General features: G+C 40.9%; 1 protein-coding gene across 3 annotated transcripts in view; it reads right to left on the bottom strand.

The window, feature by feature from the left end:
• Positions 1–4,165: 4,165 nt before the first annotated feature.
• Positions 4,166–15,051, bottom strand: part of LOC148150831 (S-adenosylmethionine decarboxylase proenzyme-like) — a 30,144-nt gene continuing 19,258 nt past the window's right edge. For 2 of the 3 annotated variants that reach the window (XM_087983113.1, XM_087983125.1), the window contains exons 4-9: positions 11,961–12,063; positions 10,835–10,877; positions 10,224–10,368; positions 10,051–10,143; positions 8,745–8,900; positions 4,166–4,980 (exon numbers count right to left, since the gene is read on the bottom strand). In XM_087983113.1, coding sequence (XP_087839239.1) covers positions 4,840–4,980; positions 8,745–8,900; positions 10,051–10,143; positions 10,224–10,368; positions 10,835–10,877; positions 11,961–12,063 — 681 coding nt within the window. In that variant the 3' untranslated portion in view covers positions 4,166–4,839. The remainder of the gene's footprint in view (positions 4,981–8,744; positions 8,901–10,050; positions 10,144–10,223; positions 10,369–10,834; positions 10,878–11,960; positions 12,064–15,051) is intronic. The other variant, XM_087983120.1, reaches the window with a different exon arrangement.

Here is a 15,051-nt window from a genome sequence, read left to right as displayed (position 1 = left end):
GGGACCCCATTTACGAACTTCACAGAAACAGTATTGATATCGCCCACCACAACAAACCAAGGCAGATAAATAGCAAGCAGACAGAACAGTCACACTTCTTCAGAAGCTCACTGATCTTATCTAGAATGGTGACGAAACGTCTGAAAACAAACTCACCAGCTCAGCGACCAAACAGATAACCTGAGCTACAAATCTTCTCCAAAATCTCTGGCCATTTTGGCAATAAGTAAAAAGTATATTATCTAAATGCTGAGAGATTGTAGAGCTTAACTGTAATGGGACCCGAGTCCTTGTGCATGAATCACAAAAGGTTTCTGTACAGGTATAGCAATTAGGAAAGCTATTTGAACCATTACCACAAAGGGAAACGAAGGTTTCTCAGTTGACCAGGAGTGATGAGACTGCCTGAGTACTGTCCATACTGATCCCCTTACAGAAAGATGTAAATGCATTGGGAGGCAGTGTACCTCCAAGGAAACACTTTAACCAGACTAATTAGGGGGTTATTTTATGAGGAAATGTTGGACAGGCTAGGTTTGTATCTGGAGTTTAGAAGCATAAGGCGACTTAATTGAAACATAGAAGATCCGGAGGGATCTTAAAATAATAAATGTGGAGATGATGTTTTCCCTTATGGGTGAATACGGATCAAGGGCTCATCGCTTATCAAGGGTCACCCATTCATAACAGACTCGTCACAATTTGTTAATGAGGACTATCTCTTTGGAACTCATTCTCAAAAAGGTAGCAAGAGTTATAGTCATACAGCACGGAAAAAGACCCTTCAGTCTAACCAGTCCATGTCAAACATAATCCCAAACTAAACTAGCCCCACCTACCTCCCCCAACATTTTTAAGGCAGGGGGTGACAGATTCTTGTTAAGCAACTAAAAGGTTATCTGGGGTAGATAGGATTGCAGATCTGAGGTTACAATCAGATAGAACATAGAACAGGCCCTTCGGCCCACGATGTTGTGCCGAACATTTGTCCTAGCTTAAGCACCCATCCATGTACCTATCCAATTGCCGCTTAAAGGTCACCAAAGATTCTGACTCTACCACTCCCACAGGCAGCGCATTCCATACCCCCACCACTCTCTGGGTAAAGAACCCACCCCTGACATCTCCCCTTTACCTTCCACCCTTCACCTTAAATTTATGTCCCCTTGTAACACTCTGTTGCACCCAGGGAAAAAGTTTCTGACTGTCTACACTATCTATTCCTCTGATCATCTTATAAACCTCTATCAAGTCACCCCTTATCCTTCGCCGTTCCAACGAGAAAAGGCCTAGCACTCTCAACCTATCCTCGTACAACCTATTCTCCATTCCAGGCAACATCCTGGTAAATCTTCTCTGCACCCTCTCCAAAGCTTCCACATCTTTCCTAAAGTGAGGCGACCAGAACTGCACACAGTACTCCAAATGTGGCCTAACCAAAGTCCTGTACAGTTGCAACATCACTTCACGACTCTTGAATTCAATCCCTCTGCTAATGAACGCTAATACACCATTGGCCTTCTTACAAGCTCTATCCACCTGAGTGGCAACTTTCAAAGATCTATGAACATAGACCCCAAGATCCCTCTGTTCCTCCACCTCACTAAGAACCCTACTGTATTCCGCATTCTTATTTGTCTTTCCAAAATGGACAACCTCACACTTGGCAGGGTTGAACTCCATCTGCCACTCCTCAGCCCAGCTCTGCATCATATCTAAGTCTCTTTGCAGCCGACAACAGCCCTCCTCACTATGCACAACTCTACCAATCTTCGTATCATCTGCAAATTTACTGACTCACCCTTCGACTCCCTCATCCAAGTCATTAATAAAAATTACAAACAGCAGAGGACCCAGAACTGATCCCTGCGGAACTCCACTTGTAACTGGGCTCCAGGCTGCATATTTGCCATCTACCACCACTCTCTGACTTCGACCGGTTAGCCAGTTTTCTATCCAATTGGCCAAATTTCCCTCTATCCCATGCCTCCGCATAAGCCTACCATGGGGAACCTTATCAAATGCCTTACTAAAATCCATGTATACTACATCCACTGCTCTACCCTCATCCACATGCTTGGTCACCTCCTCAAAGAATTCAATCAGACTTGTAAGGCAAGACCTACCCTTCACAAATCCGTGCTGGCTGTCCCTAATCAAGCAGTATCTTTCCAGATACTCATAAATCCTATCCCTCAGTACCCTTTCCATTACTTTGCCTACCACCGAAGTAAGACTAACTGGCCTGTAATTCCCGGGGTTATCGCTATTCCTTTTTTTGAACAGGGGCACAACATTCGCCACTCTCCAGTCCCCTGGTACCACCCCCGTTGACAGTGAAGACGAAAAGATCATTGCCAACGGTACTGCAATTTCCTCTCTTGCTTCCCACATAATCCTAGGATATATCCCGTCAGGCCCGGGGGACTTGTCTATCCTCAAGTTGTTCAAAATGTCCAACACATCTTCCTTCCTAACAAGTATCTCCTCTAGCTTACCAGTCCGTTTCATACTCTCCTCTTCAACAATACGGTCCCTCTCAAAGGTCCTGATGCTTAGGCAAACTGTTATCCAAACATTTGATTATCTGAAAAAATACACCCTGCCCATGTCGTTCAGATAATCGAGGTTGTCCTGTACACCTAATTCCTGTGAAATGTTTCCTTGTTGGAAAGTCTAGGTCCAGGGTTACTGTTTCAAACTGAGTCACTGCCCACTTTAGACAAACAGAAACCTTCTCTCAGAGACGAGTGACTCTTTAGAATTCTAAAGGTGATGTAAGCAGAAGCTGTGCTTCTTTTTAAAAAAAATAGGTAGATATTACTGGAAGGTAGATTGTTGATTAACAAGCGGAGGAAACGTTATCCTGGGTAGGTAGGCCTGTGCAGTAATCATTACAGAAAGGCTGAGCAATTTCAAGGTGCAAAGGGCCTGCTCCAAATTTGCAGTTAAACCCATTGGTTTTGACACAGAACAGCATTTGGAGGTGAATTGACTTCATGCCAGGATAGTGCCTCCCCAGCTATTACAAAGCTCTGCCTAATATTAGCATGTGGGCAGATCCCCAGGATTCAAATTATCCAGATTTTACTGTAATCAGATTGTATTCTTTCAAATGTTACTTGGCTGTTGTACATCTAATATTGTATTAACCCCACATTTAACATGCAAGACAAAATAACTAAGTTGGTGTGAGTTCACTGCACTGAGATAAATACTGAGGAAATGAACAAAGCAGATGTCAAATTAATAGATTCCATAAATCTTAATTTTATTTAAGCATTTTGTTTGCAGTATAGACAAAAGATTTCAGAAGTTGAATTAAAATATTTTAAACAACTTGGCAACAAAGTTCTAATGGCGCCAAAATTTCCCCCTTAACAGATACAATGAAATGTAATGAGCAAATTAACTTCATCTTTCACAGTAAAGGCTACAAATCAGTACTCAAATTCTCTATCAAAAATTTAATAACTGTTTTAGTTAACTGTAATAGGTATAAGCACCTCAATCCATATCAAACTGGAATAAAACATTTTGGAAATGGAAAGCTATGGAACCTCAGCACTGAAGAATAGAATGTCTTCATTAATAAAGAATGATTGGTCCACAACGAACTGGCAGTCTTTACAGATGTTTTCAATGCCACAGTAATCACTGCCAATAACTTTTAGTTTATAAATAGAACCTTATAATTAATAAATGTGGTGAAATATACCAACCATTTAAACAAACAGATCTGTAATTAAATGGTACCAACCAACCAAGAGCATTCCCCCTATTCCTGGGAAAAATGCCATATCATGTTCCTATGCGTGCTTATCAAAACTCAGAACCCCTGCTACAAGTTAGGCCAAATTTCCAAAAATCAGTAACCATGAACTAAAACCGTGAAGGTATTTTTAACACCTATAATTAATACCCCATCTTCCTGATTATATTTTATGGCCATGCCATTTCTAGTGTCCATACTATCTGCACACACCGTAACAAATTAACAGAAATCATGTATTAAGTGAGACAGGAAAGAAAATACACAAGGTATCATGGGATGTTCACAATACACAAGGAATTATGGTTACTTACAGCAAAAGTGACTGTAACTGAACAAGTAGATTCTATATTGCCTATTCATTTTTAAATGGGGAAAATCATATGAAACTGGAGTCGGTGATCCCTGGCGTGCTTAAAGTAGAATGCGCAGTTTTCTCAGCCAATGAATACTTCTACTCATGAAGTAATCCATTATTTCCCCCGTGAGAAACTAGTTTGCTAAAGAATTAAAGCTAAACAAGAATCCTAACATAATATACTAGTCATATTAGGAGTCTGCTCAAATTCCTGACAAGCTGTCTGGGCATACGGTCAACATGAACAAATGAAGAACTTCCGATTCTTTAACGACATCTGATGGAGAGGAAACAAGCAAATAAACTGTTCTAAACAAACCAGGGCCCTCACCTAATGAGGCCGGAAACCTTGTCTGTGGAGAATTTTTGGCGTCACTTGTAGAAAACCTATATGTTGTACATTTTTAAACTTGCAAGTGTTATATAATTGTAAACAATAAGCACCAAATTGCTCTACATGCACTTCAATATTACAGCAAGAATGACCTAGCATAACTAAACAGAGAAAAGGGCATCCATGCAAGATTTCCAACTCTTTGTTACAAGGACAGTTACATTTCAAACTTGACACAATTCTATTGTGGTTACATACAGGGCCTACAAAATGGATGAAATGGTGGCAGTGTGAAGTGTGGCCCTTACTAGCCTGAACTAGAGGACAGCCACCATTTACCTTGCACATTTTTTTACGTTTTTTCATCTTTGTTATTCAACTCTGCTGTCTCTGACAATTCTTGACATAACTAGAAAAGACAAAATTGTAATCATTGAACTGGGCACACTGGCGATCGAGGCGCTTGAATCCTTCAATTTTCTGGGGAGAAGAAAATGAATTGCGACATTTGGAATTCTGCAATGAAACAAAAACAACGCATTACAACAAAGGTGGGTCTCACAATTTATAAACTCAAACATCCAGTGAATGCTATACAAAAGTTCCATGGAAAAGAACACAATAGTTGTTGCCACTTTTTATAAAGAATTTGAAAAATTCCAAAAAATGGATTAGCCTGCAGTAGATGAGGCTGCTCGACTTTTTATTCCTTCAGATGTAAGCACTGCCAATCCCTGAAAACCCAAGATGGCGTGACCTTATTCAACTTCCCCACTTTGCAGTGTAGGTTCCACCGAATATTAGAGTTGTAGGCTCCTGACCCAGCAAGTGAAGGAAGGACAACATCGTTCCAAGTCACAAAGGTTAAAAAAAACTTTAAATATGGTTCCAATATGTCTGCACGCCTTGGCCTAAGTGGCAAGTCACATCCACAAAGTTCAATTGCAGAAACCTTGGTGAGTTGCTGCAGTTTATCTTTTAACTGGAACATTTAGCTGCCACTGTGCACAAGTAACCCACGGTCTCTTAGATGAGGCTAAAAAGCCTCATTTAGGAAATGAAGACTATTCCAACAGATTCCTGATTTGGACTTTGTAGATGGTGTCCAAGTTTGGGTAGTTCCGATGATCACTGTTTGTTACAGCATCTGTCTTGTTCCTGACAGCTCAGAATTTACAGCTAGTCCAATTCAGTTTCTGGTCAAAGGTATCTCTTGCAATGCTCAGACGAGAATTGAGCGATGGCAATATCACCGAATCTCTTCGGGCAAATGGGCCATTGTCTGGGATCAACTGTTACTTACCACACATGCAACCAAACTGGAATGCTGACCACTTCGTGGAAAGATAGAAACTAAGAACAGAAGATTCAATATGATCACAGCTCATGTGCAATTTCAATGCCATAATTCCACTTTCTCCCTATGTTTTTAAAATCCAAAAAAATTAGCAATCTCTCAAATATAGTTGAGTGCCCCACCTGCACAGACTTGCAGCAAATTCTACAGCTGACCACCCTATGAACGAAATGCCCATAACTTCAGTCCTCAATGACTGCTATTTGAGAACACATTCTTTTGTATATACACACCCTCTGATATATCACTATTTAATTGTCTGCACTTCTGCATTTCACACTGATGTGCATGTCACATTTATCCACATTATATTGTATCTGCCATGTGTTTCCTCCTACACTCAACTTGCTGAGATCACAATGAAGCGTCCTTTCATCTTCACAACTAAATCCCACCTGGTTTTGTTCCCAAACTTAGAAATATTGCAATTGGATCCTTTATCCAAGTCATTTATATGTATTGCCCATAGCTGCAGTCAATGACCTGACCCTTGCAGCACGTTACCGCCTGCCATCTGGAAAAAGACAGATTTATTCCCATCCTGTTTCTGGTCTGTGAACTGTGCCAGTACATTATCCTAATCCACATGCTTTAACGTTGGCCAGTAGCCGATGTGGAACCTTGTCTAAAGCCTTCCTGAAGTCCAAATACACATCCACTGGCTCCCACACATTAATTCTATTAATTACATTGTCAAAAAAACTCGAAGATTTGTGAACCATGAATTCCCTTTCTTTCATGGAGAGCTGGTACAATTACTACATTTAAAAGGCACCTGGATGGCTATATGAATAGGAAGGGTTTAGAGGAATACAGGCCAAGTGCTTGAAAATGTAACTAGATTAATTTGGAATATCTGGTCTGCATGGATGAGTTGCACTAAAGGGCTTATTTCCATATTGTAAATCTCTATGACCCTATGACCTTAATCACATGAATGCTTTCCAATTGTTCCAAATGTTATCACCTACCTTATAAGAGTGAGCATTTGCTGCTTAGCAGGCTCATTGATCTAGGTACATAACTTTAGAGCTCTTGTGGCACAGTGCTAGTGTCCTTACCACTGAGCCAGGAGGTCCAAGTTCAAGTCCTACCTACTCCATTAGTAGATAACATGTGTGAGTAGTTAACAAAATATCTAAACTCCAGCATTGCCTCCAATACTGAGGGGAGGCTAACTGCTCCGTAATTCTGTTCTTTCCTTTTAAAAAGTTTGTAGCTTACAATTGCCATCCTGCAACTCACAGGAATTGCTCCAGAACCTATTTTACCTCAAGGCTGTTTCATTCCGTACTCTGCACTGCAGATTAGCAAGTCCCAGGATTTATCTGTCTTTAGCCCTATAAACATACAGCACTGTTTTTAAAATTGAACTAATGTTGATTTTCTTCAATTCCTCCCCCGCATCATAACTTTGGCTCACTAACATATCTTAGAAATTGGGTCCTTTCTTGTGACAAGGAGCAAAATGGGTTCAATTCTTCGGTCTTTCCTGTTCCGTTATAATTCCCCTCATTCTATCATAGAACCCCTACAGTGTGGAAGCAGGTCATTCTGCCCATTGAGTCCACACCAACTCTCCGAAGAGCATCCCTACCCTATTTTCCCATGGCTAACCTACTTAGCCTGCATATCCTCGGACACTATGGACTAGCATGGCCCATCCACTTAACCTGCACATCTTTGGACTGTGGGAGGAAATCTATGCAGAGATGGGGAGGATGTGAAAACTCCACACACACAGGTGGCCAAGGCTGAAACTGAACCTGGGTCCTTGGCGCTGTAAGACAGCAGCACAACCATCAAGCTACCGTGCCACCCGACTGTAAGGAACTTGCATTTGTCTTTACAAATACCTTTTTCTTTACATTTTTATATAAGTTTTAACTTTTAATACAAGTTTACTCATACTCCAATCCCATATCCCCTGATCCTTCCCTTCCTCTTTTGCTAACTTTAAAACTGCTACCAGTCCTTAGTCTTGTGACTTTTCATGGCAATTGTGTGTCACTTCTTTGATCTCATACTGGTTGAGCCACCTTTCCTTTTTTTGTATTGCTCTGTATAGAGATCGACTGCTTCACTATTTGAGGAGATGCAAATGGAAGCGAACACTCATCATCTGTAAACATGCCCACTACTGATGTTATAAAGAGAATGTCCTTGATCAAACAGCAGCACCTGGGTGCTGAGATGATTAGCCTCTATCAACAAACACTGATTTGGATCCCATTTACTATCCTGAGAAAAAGAACAGGAAATAACCACCATAAGAAATGACATCACCACAGGAAATGACAGCACCAACCTAAGGACACCCAAACAAATAGAAAGCGGGCTACACCACCAGTGCTCCATCTGAGCCTCATGTCGAGTTTCTGCATTTCTAGTCAAGTTGCAACAAACTATGTAGCCATTGTCACATTGCACTTGTTGTAACTTCTATTCTAAATGCTTTTTAAATCCGATGCTTCTAACAGTATTCGGAAGAAATATTGGCAAATCTTTTTAAAAGTAATCCAGTCCTGAAATATATACATTATTGGGAATGTCAGAAATTAATACTCATTCCCTGTTGTGTGGACTGTAACAGAGCAGACTTTTAAGGACAACAGGCTACTTAAAAGACGTCAGTGAAATAACTGAATATTAACAGCAATCTGATGACTCCTTTGTTACTTAAATATATCATTTTATTTCCTGATTTGAGAGAGATGGTTCAAAATTTGAACCTGCCATGGTCGGGATTTGAGCATAAGTGGTCCAATACACTTGGTCTTCTCTCAATCAAAGATCACCTGAAATATTATCTCTAGTTTCTCCTGGCACAAATACTGCTCTCGCCTGAGGGCTCTAAGCATTTGTCTACTTTATTTCAGAGGTCAACCAAAAACTCGTTTTACAGAAAAACCTAGAATCTCACCTGATTAACAAAAAGGGTTGTGACAAATTTCCCTGGCTTGAAGACATCTACCACTTTTCTGATTAGGTCATCGTAAGAAGTCTGGGCCAGGTTAGTCTCAAAGCTAACATAGGAGAAGTCTGGCTCTGGGGTGATATGAATTGTCCAGTAAGTTCCCTAAAAAGACAAAGCATTATATGACTCATTTCAGTTAAGTTATAATTACTTTATTAATTCCGTAGAAAAGATTCTAAAGTCAAACATTTCCCCTGCATTATTTGCATATTACATTAGTGGTCCTGAAGTAGCACAAAACAGCCAAGTGAATTTTAAAGCCTGTTCCTTCGCCTACTCCAGATTTCAATAACATATCAGAACCTTCAAATGTTTTCATTTCTCCTTCAGGATTTTGATATATTCATATTGTCAGATGATTGCATTTAAAAATTAATTTCTAAGTAACTGGTAAGCTCATTCAGCTAGGTTGTTAAAAACAGCAATGTATGCTATTAAAAAGATGTTTTATGTACTAAAAGAATCCCACGTGATCCCACAGGAAAATGTATTTAAAGATCTGTCCCGTAACTTTGAAGAGAAAGATCCTCATTCCATAAAAACTCAACTCTGGTAGGACACATTGTAATCCACAATTGTTCTCAACACAGTATGATCTGCAGCCAACAGTAGCCAAGTGTGATTTCCTTTTGCATTCAGGACAGCTATATCCTGTGAGTGCACAGATTACTTTGCAACTATCTTGTCTGCAAGATCAGAAAATATACTGGTCTGAGATGTGAACACCCTTACTTCGAAGTTCACAAAAGCATCATTTCCAAAACAAGGAAAAGAATCTTCATTTGCAATACACTTCAGCTTGAGAGATATGGTAAGTCTCATGTTTAAAGACTGCAACCTGAACAAGCTACATTTGTCTAGGCCATCAAAACTACTCTTAATAGCCGGCATCCCAAAATGATTTTTCAAATGAAATGCTTGTCAAGTGTATAAACCTTGAACAAATTGCATAGCTGATTAAAAAGCTGTCTGAGCACACTTCATTCAGAAAATGTGAAAAGGGCACAGTATTTCACACAATGGACAACTGTCATTGACTCTTACAAAATGATTTCTCTTGGCTAAAAACATTTCATTTGTATTAGTCAGTTAAACTTTGGGTGCTTATAGAATAAGTCAAGGCAAGCTCGTGAGATGCAATGCCTTCTAACTTTGAGACATTTTTATTTGATGATGAGGGAAGGGGAGGGCAGGAGGGAGAAGAGACACAGATAGGAAAAAATTAGAAGTTCAAGATAGGACGCAAACTTACATCCACTTTCATTCCATTCATTGAATACCCACAAGGATCGAACAGTGTGGCATCAATGACTGAACCTGGTATCAGGTCACGAATTCCACTCATCTTAAAAAAAAAACACCATGTTTCAGCTTCCAGAGATTAAAAAAAATGTTTTTAACCTTTAAAGTTTATTTCATACATACTCGAGTGACATCATTTACAGTAACACCATCTTTCATGAAGAACTGGTCCATGACAACTGGATCAAGCTCGCTCATCAGAACCTCAAGTGTCTGATCCGGCTGTTTGATCCCACTATCCTCTGGCATATCCAGAGTGTAAAGATACCTAGATCAAACATAAATGACAATATTTGAATGAAACTTTACATTAAAAATTCATAATTGGTAAGCATTCAGCAAAATGCACTTCTACAGAACTCAACTATGAGACCTATCACTTAGAACAGAACAACTGCTTAAGACTTGTAAACAGAACCATGTGGGAATATGATTATGATTTGAGCTTAAGGCTGACTTTCAGTGTTTGAAATACAAAAAAGTTGTCATTCTGAAGTACAACACAATTGCACCAACCTGGACACAGCCAAAGTCATCTGTAACTAACCTAACTTCACAATAAGCTGGGACAGAGAGTTGGTAAAGTCATACGTGACTTATTGTCTTGTTCTCTTTCCTTTGTTCTGATGGCATTTTCCTGAAACTTCTCCAAAACAATGGTTAAAAGGTCAAATCAGAGCACTGAATTAATTGGATCCATGTCCATAAAAATTTGCAGAAAGATTTAAGCTTACCAGCAATCAGAATTCATACGTCCCATGCAATAGGCCGCCCCATCTGGAGTGAATAAATGCTCACGGTTAGAGACCAATATGCTACAATAATTTCAGTTTCCAAGTCAAGCACCATCTTTTTGAATTGACTTGTAAAACAAGATTGATAGGTGGCCACAGATAACAAACTTTTAATGTTTTGATACAAGTAGGCAACTGAACAGACTATAGCAGTTTTGACATATCCAAATTCTCCTGAAAAAATACTCAGGATACTGGGTGAAATGTGATTAGACAATCATCTGTTGTGTTCAAATAAGTTAGATCTTCATTCCAGCCACTGCTGGCTGCAACAACCAAACATGAGCTCATTTCTATTGGTTATGGCTTTCTGCTGCTCCAACGCCATGACCACCAGTGTCCCTCACTACCTATCTCCCACCTACATGTGGCCCTTAAACACTGAAATAGTAACATGTTTTCCCCTTGTACGCTGACAATATCCAGTTCTACTTCACTCAACTCTTCCAGAATTACTAACTGCATGTGTAACATCCACTATTAAACTGAGAAATTTCCAATTAAATGTCATTGTCTTCACTGTCGATTCTACATCCCAATCTCCTGAATCTGTTACATAAATGCTACCCTTGAATAATGCTACCCCCTCCAAATTGCTTCCAATTTTTTTTTTGAATGTCACTATTCTTCAACTTCAGCACACAATCTGGCATCCTGCAGCCTCATCTCTAACAGCTGGCACATTATATTTATTTGCTTCAATGTTTATCATCAATATGTCTACTCTGTTACAAGTGATATACACCTACAGATGCAGTCTTTAGATCAGTCTTTTTGTTATCGAAGTAATATTGAGTCTCGATTGCTGAATTATTCCTCAGTTCACTTTTCTCTACCATTCACTTCCCCTCATTTTCAACTACTTTGGGGAGACAGGACGCTAATGTGCAGAGTGCTTCATGGAACACCCCTGGAAAACATCGATTTTCCTGCTCCTCAGATGCTGCCTGACCTGCTGTGCTTTTCCTGCACCACTCTTCAACCTTGCTTCACATATGTTCAAATTTGCAAACAGATTCAGCACTGAAGATTTTATTAGCTTCAATAATTTCTGAGTTGAACTTACTTGGGAACACCATATCCAGAAATTCTACCTCCTCCTGAAAATTCCTATGTGGGTATTCCTGATGTGCTGGCTTCACAAAGTTTTTGCGGGAATAGAAGAAATCCTGTATTTAAGTTACACGCACAGATTTCAATTAGGTGGATTTAGAGCTTTTACAACACAAGTAGTGACTCTTAAAATTAGCTGCTAAATGTTCAACAAATGGTGAAGACAAGACATATGGTGTTACTTCCTAACAATGTGCTAGTGTCAGTTTTCTTTTAAAATGTTTGGCTGCAGTCAGGAAGTTCCAGAGATTGACAGAAGCCAATTTGTGCAGATGTGATTTAAGGATTATGAAACTCTGAATTGTGAAGTATGTCAATTATACTATGCTGCATGCCAAACACACTATTAGAACAAAATCATTATAACAGATATCATTTCATCCCCTGTATATACATTACAATCGTTTGCATTTCAGTTTCTTGTGCCACCACTCTAACTTTCACTAGTTCACTTGTTAGCTATACCCATTACAACAGTTGAATGTTCCTCCTGCAGAATATGGGAGGTAAGGGTGTCCCTGCTGACTACATCTGCAGGAAGTGCACCAAACTTCAGCTCCTCGAAAACCGCGTTAGGGAACTGGAGCTAGAGCTGGATGAACTTTGGATCATTCAGGAGGCAGAGGGGGTTATTGAGAGGAGTTACAGGGAGGTAGTCACTCCTCAGGTACAAGAAAAAGGCAGATGGGTTACAGTCAGGGGACAGAAAGGGAACCAGCAGGCAGTACAGGGATCCCCTGTGGCCATTCCCCTCAACAATAAGGATACCGTTTTGAGGGGGGACGACTTACCGGGGAAAGTTGTGGGGCACAGGGTTCATGCACAGAGTCTGTCCCTGCTGCTCAGAAGGGAAGGGGGAAGAGGAGCAGAGCAGTAGTCATTGGGGACTCCATAGTTAGGGGGACAGATAGGAGGTTCTGTGGGGACAAGAGAGACTCACGGTTGGTGTGTTGCCTCCCAGGTGCCAGGGTTCGGGGATCCTTAAGGGGGAGGGGGAGCAGCCCCAAGTCGTGGTCCACATATGCAGGAAGAGAGATGGGGATTTAAGGCAGAAATTCAGGGAGCTAGGATGGAAGCTTAAGAGTTAGGACGAACAGAGTTGTCGTCTCTGGTTTGTTGCCCATGCCACATGCTAGTAAAGCGAGGAATAGGGAGAGAGAGGAGTTGAACACGTGGCTACAGGGATGGTGCAGGAGGGAGGGTTTTGGATTCTTAGATAATTGGGACTCTTTCTGGGATAGGTGGGACCTCTACAAGCAGGATGGTCTTTATCTGAACCAGAGAGGTACCAATATCTTGGAGGGGAAATTCGCAAAGGCTATATTGGGGTGGGTTTAAACTAATCCAGCAGGGGAATGGGAACCAAAATTGTAGTTAGAGTATAGAAAAGGTTGAGGTCCAAAATCAATTTTCAGGGATGCAGGATGGCACCGGCAAGCAAGAATTGGTTTGAAGTGTGTCTACTTCAACGCCAAGAGCATCAGAAATAAGGTAGGTGAACTTGCAGCATGGGTTGGTACCTGGGATTTTGATGTTGTGGCCTTTTTGGAGACTTGGATAGAGCAGGGACAGGAATGGTTGTTGCAGGTTCCAGGATTTGGATATTTCAGTAAGAACAGAGAAGATGGTAAAAGGGGGGGGAAAGATGTGGCATTGTTGGTCAAGGACAGTTTTGCAGTTGCAGAAAGGATGTTTGGGGACTCGTCAATTGAGGTAGTATGGGTTGAGGTTAGAAACAGGAAAGGAGAGGTCACCCTGTTGGGAGTTTTCTATAGGCCTCCGAATAGTTCCAGAGATGTAGAGGAAGGGATTGCAAAGATGATTCGCGATAGGAGTGAGGGAGACAGGGTAGTTGTCATGGGGGACTTCAACTTTCCAAATATTGACTGGGAACACTATAGTACGAGTACTATAGATGGGTCAGTTTTTGTCCAGAGTGCGGAGGGCTTCCTGACACAGTATATAGACAGGCCAACAAGGGGCGAAGCCACATTAGATTTGGTATTGGGTAATGAGCCCGGCCAGGTGTTAGACTTGGAAGTAGGTGAGCACTTTGGTGTCAGCGATCACAATTCTGTTATGTTTAATTTAATGATAGAAAGGGATAGATATATACCACTGGGCAAGATTGTCTGACAATCACCTGATGAAGGAGCGTCGCTCCGAAAGCTAGTGTGCTTCCAATTATAGACCAGTGAGCCTTTCTTCAGTTATTGGTAAAGTGTTGGAAAAGGTTATAAGAGATAGGATTTATAATCATCTAGAAAAGAATAATTTGATTAGGGATAGTCAGCACAGTTTTGTGAAGGGTAGGTCGTGCCTCACAAACCTTATTGAGTTCTTTGAGAAGGTGACCAAACAGGTAGATGAGAGTAAACTGGTCGATGTGGCATATATGGATTTTGACAAGGCATTCGATAAGGTTCCCCACAGTAGGCTATTGTACAAAATGCGGAGGAATGGGATTGTGGGAGATAAAACAGTTTGGATCAGTAATTGGCTTGCTGAAAGACACAGGGTGGTGGTTGATGGGAAATGTTCATCTTGGAGTCCAGTTACTAGTGGTGTACCGCAAGGGTTGGTGTTGGGTCCACTGCTGTTCGTCATTTTTATAAATGACCTGGATGAGGGCGTAGAAGGGTGGGTTAGTAAATTTGCAGACAACACTAAGGTCGGTGGAGTTGTGGATAGTGACGAAGGATGTTGTAGGTTACAGAGAGACATAGATAAGCTGCAGAGGTGGGCTGAGGGGTGGCAAATGGAGTTTAATGCAGACAAGTGTGAGGTGATTCCTTTTGTCGGAGTAACCGGAATGCAAAGTACTGGGCTAATGGTAAGATTCTTGGTAGTGTAGATGAGCAGAGAGATCTCTGTGACCAGGTACACAGATCCTTGAAAGTCGCCACCCAGGATGACAGGGTCATTAAGAAGGCATAGAGTGTTTTAGCTTTTATTAATAGAGGGATCGAGTCCCGGAACCATGAGGTTATGCTACAGCTGTACAAAACTTTGATGCGGCCGCAAGTGGAGTATTGTGTACAGTT

Source organism: Chiloscyllium plagiosum, unplaced genomic scaffold (genome assembly GCF_037043375.1).
Source record: "Chiloscyllium plagiosum isolate Xiang-an unplaced genomic scaffold, Cpla_swu_hap1 HiC_scaffold_3, whole genome shotgun sequence".
Lineage (NCBI taxonomy): Eukaryota > Metazoa > Chordata > Chondrichthyes > Orectolobiformes > Hemiscylliidae > Chiloscyllium > Chiloscyllium plagiosum.
Note: the sequence above shows the minus strand (reverse complement) of the source record. Positions and strands in the feature narration are given on the sequence as shown.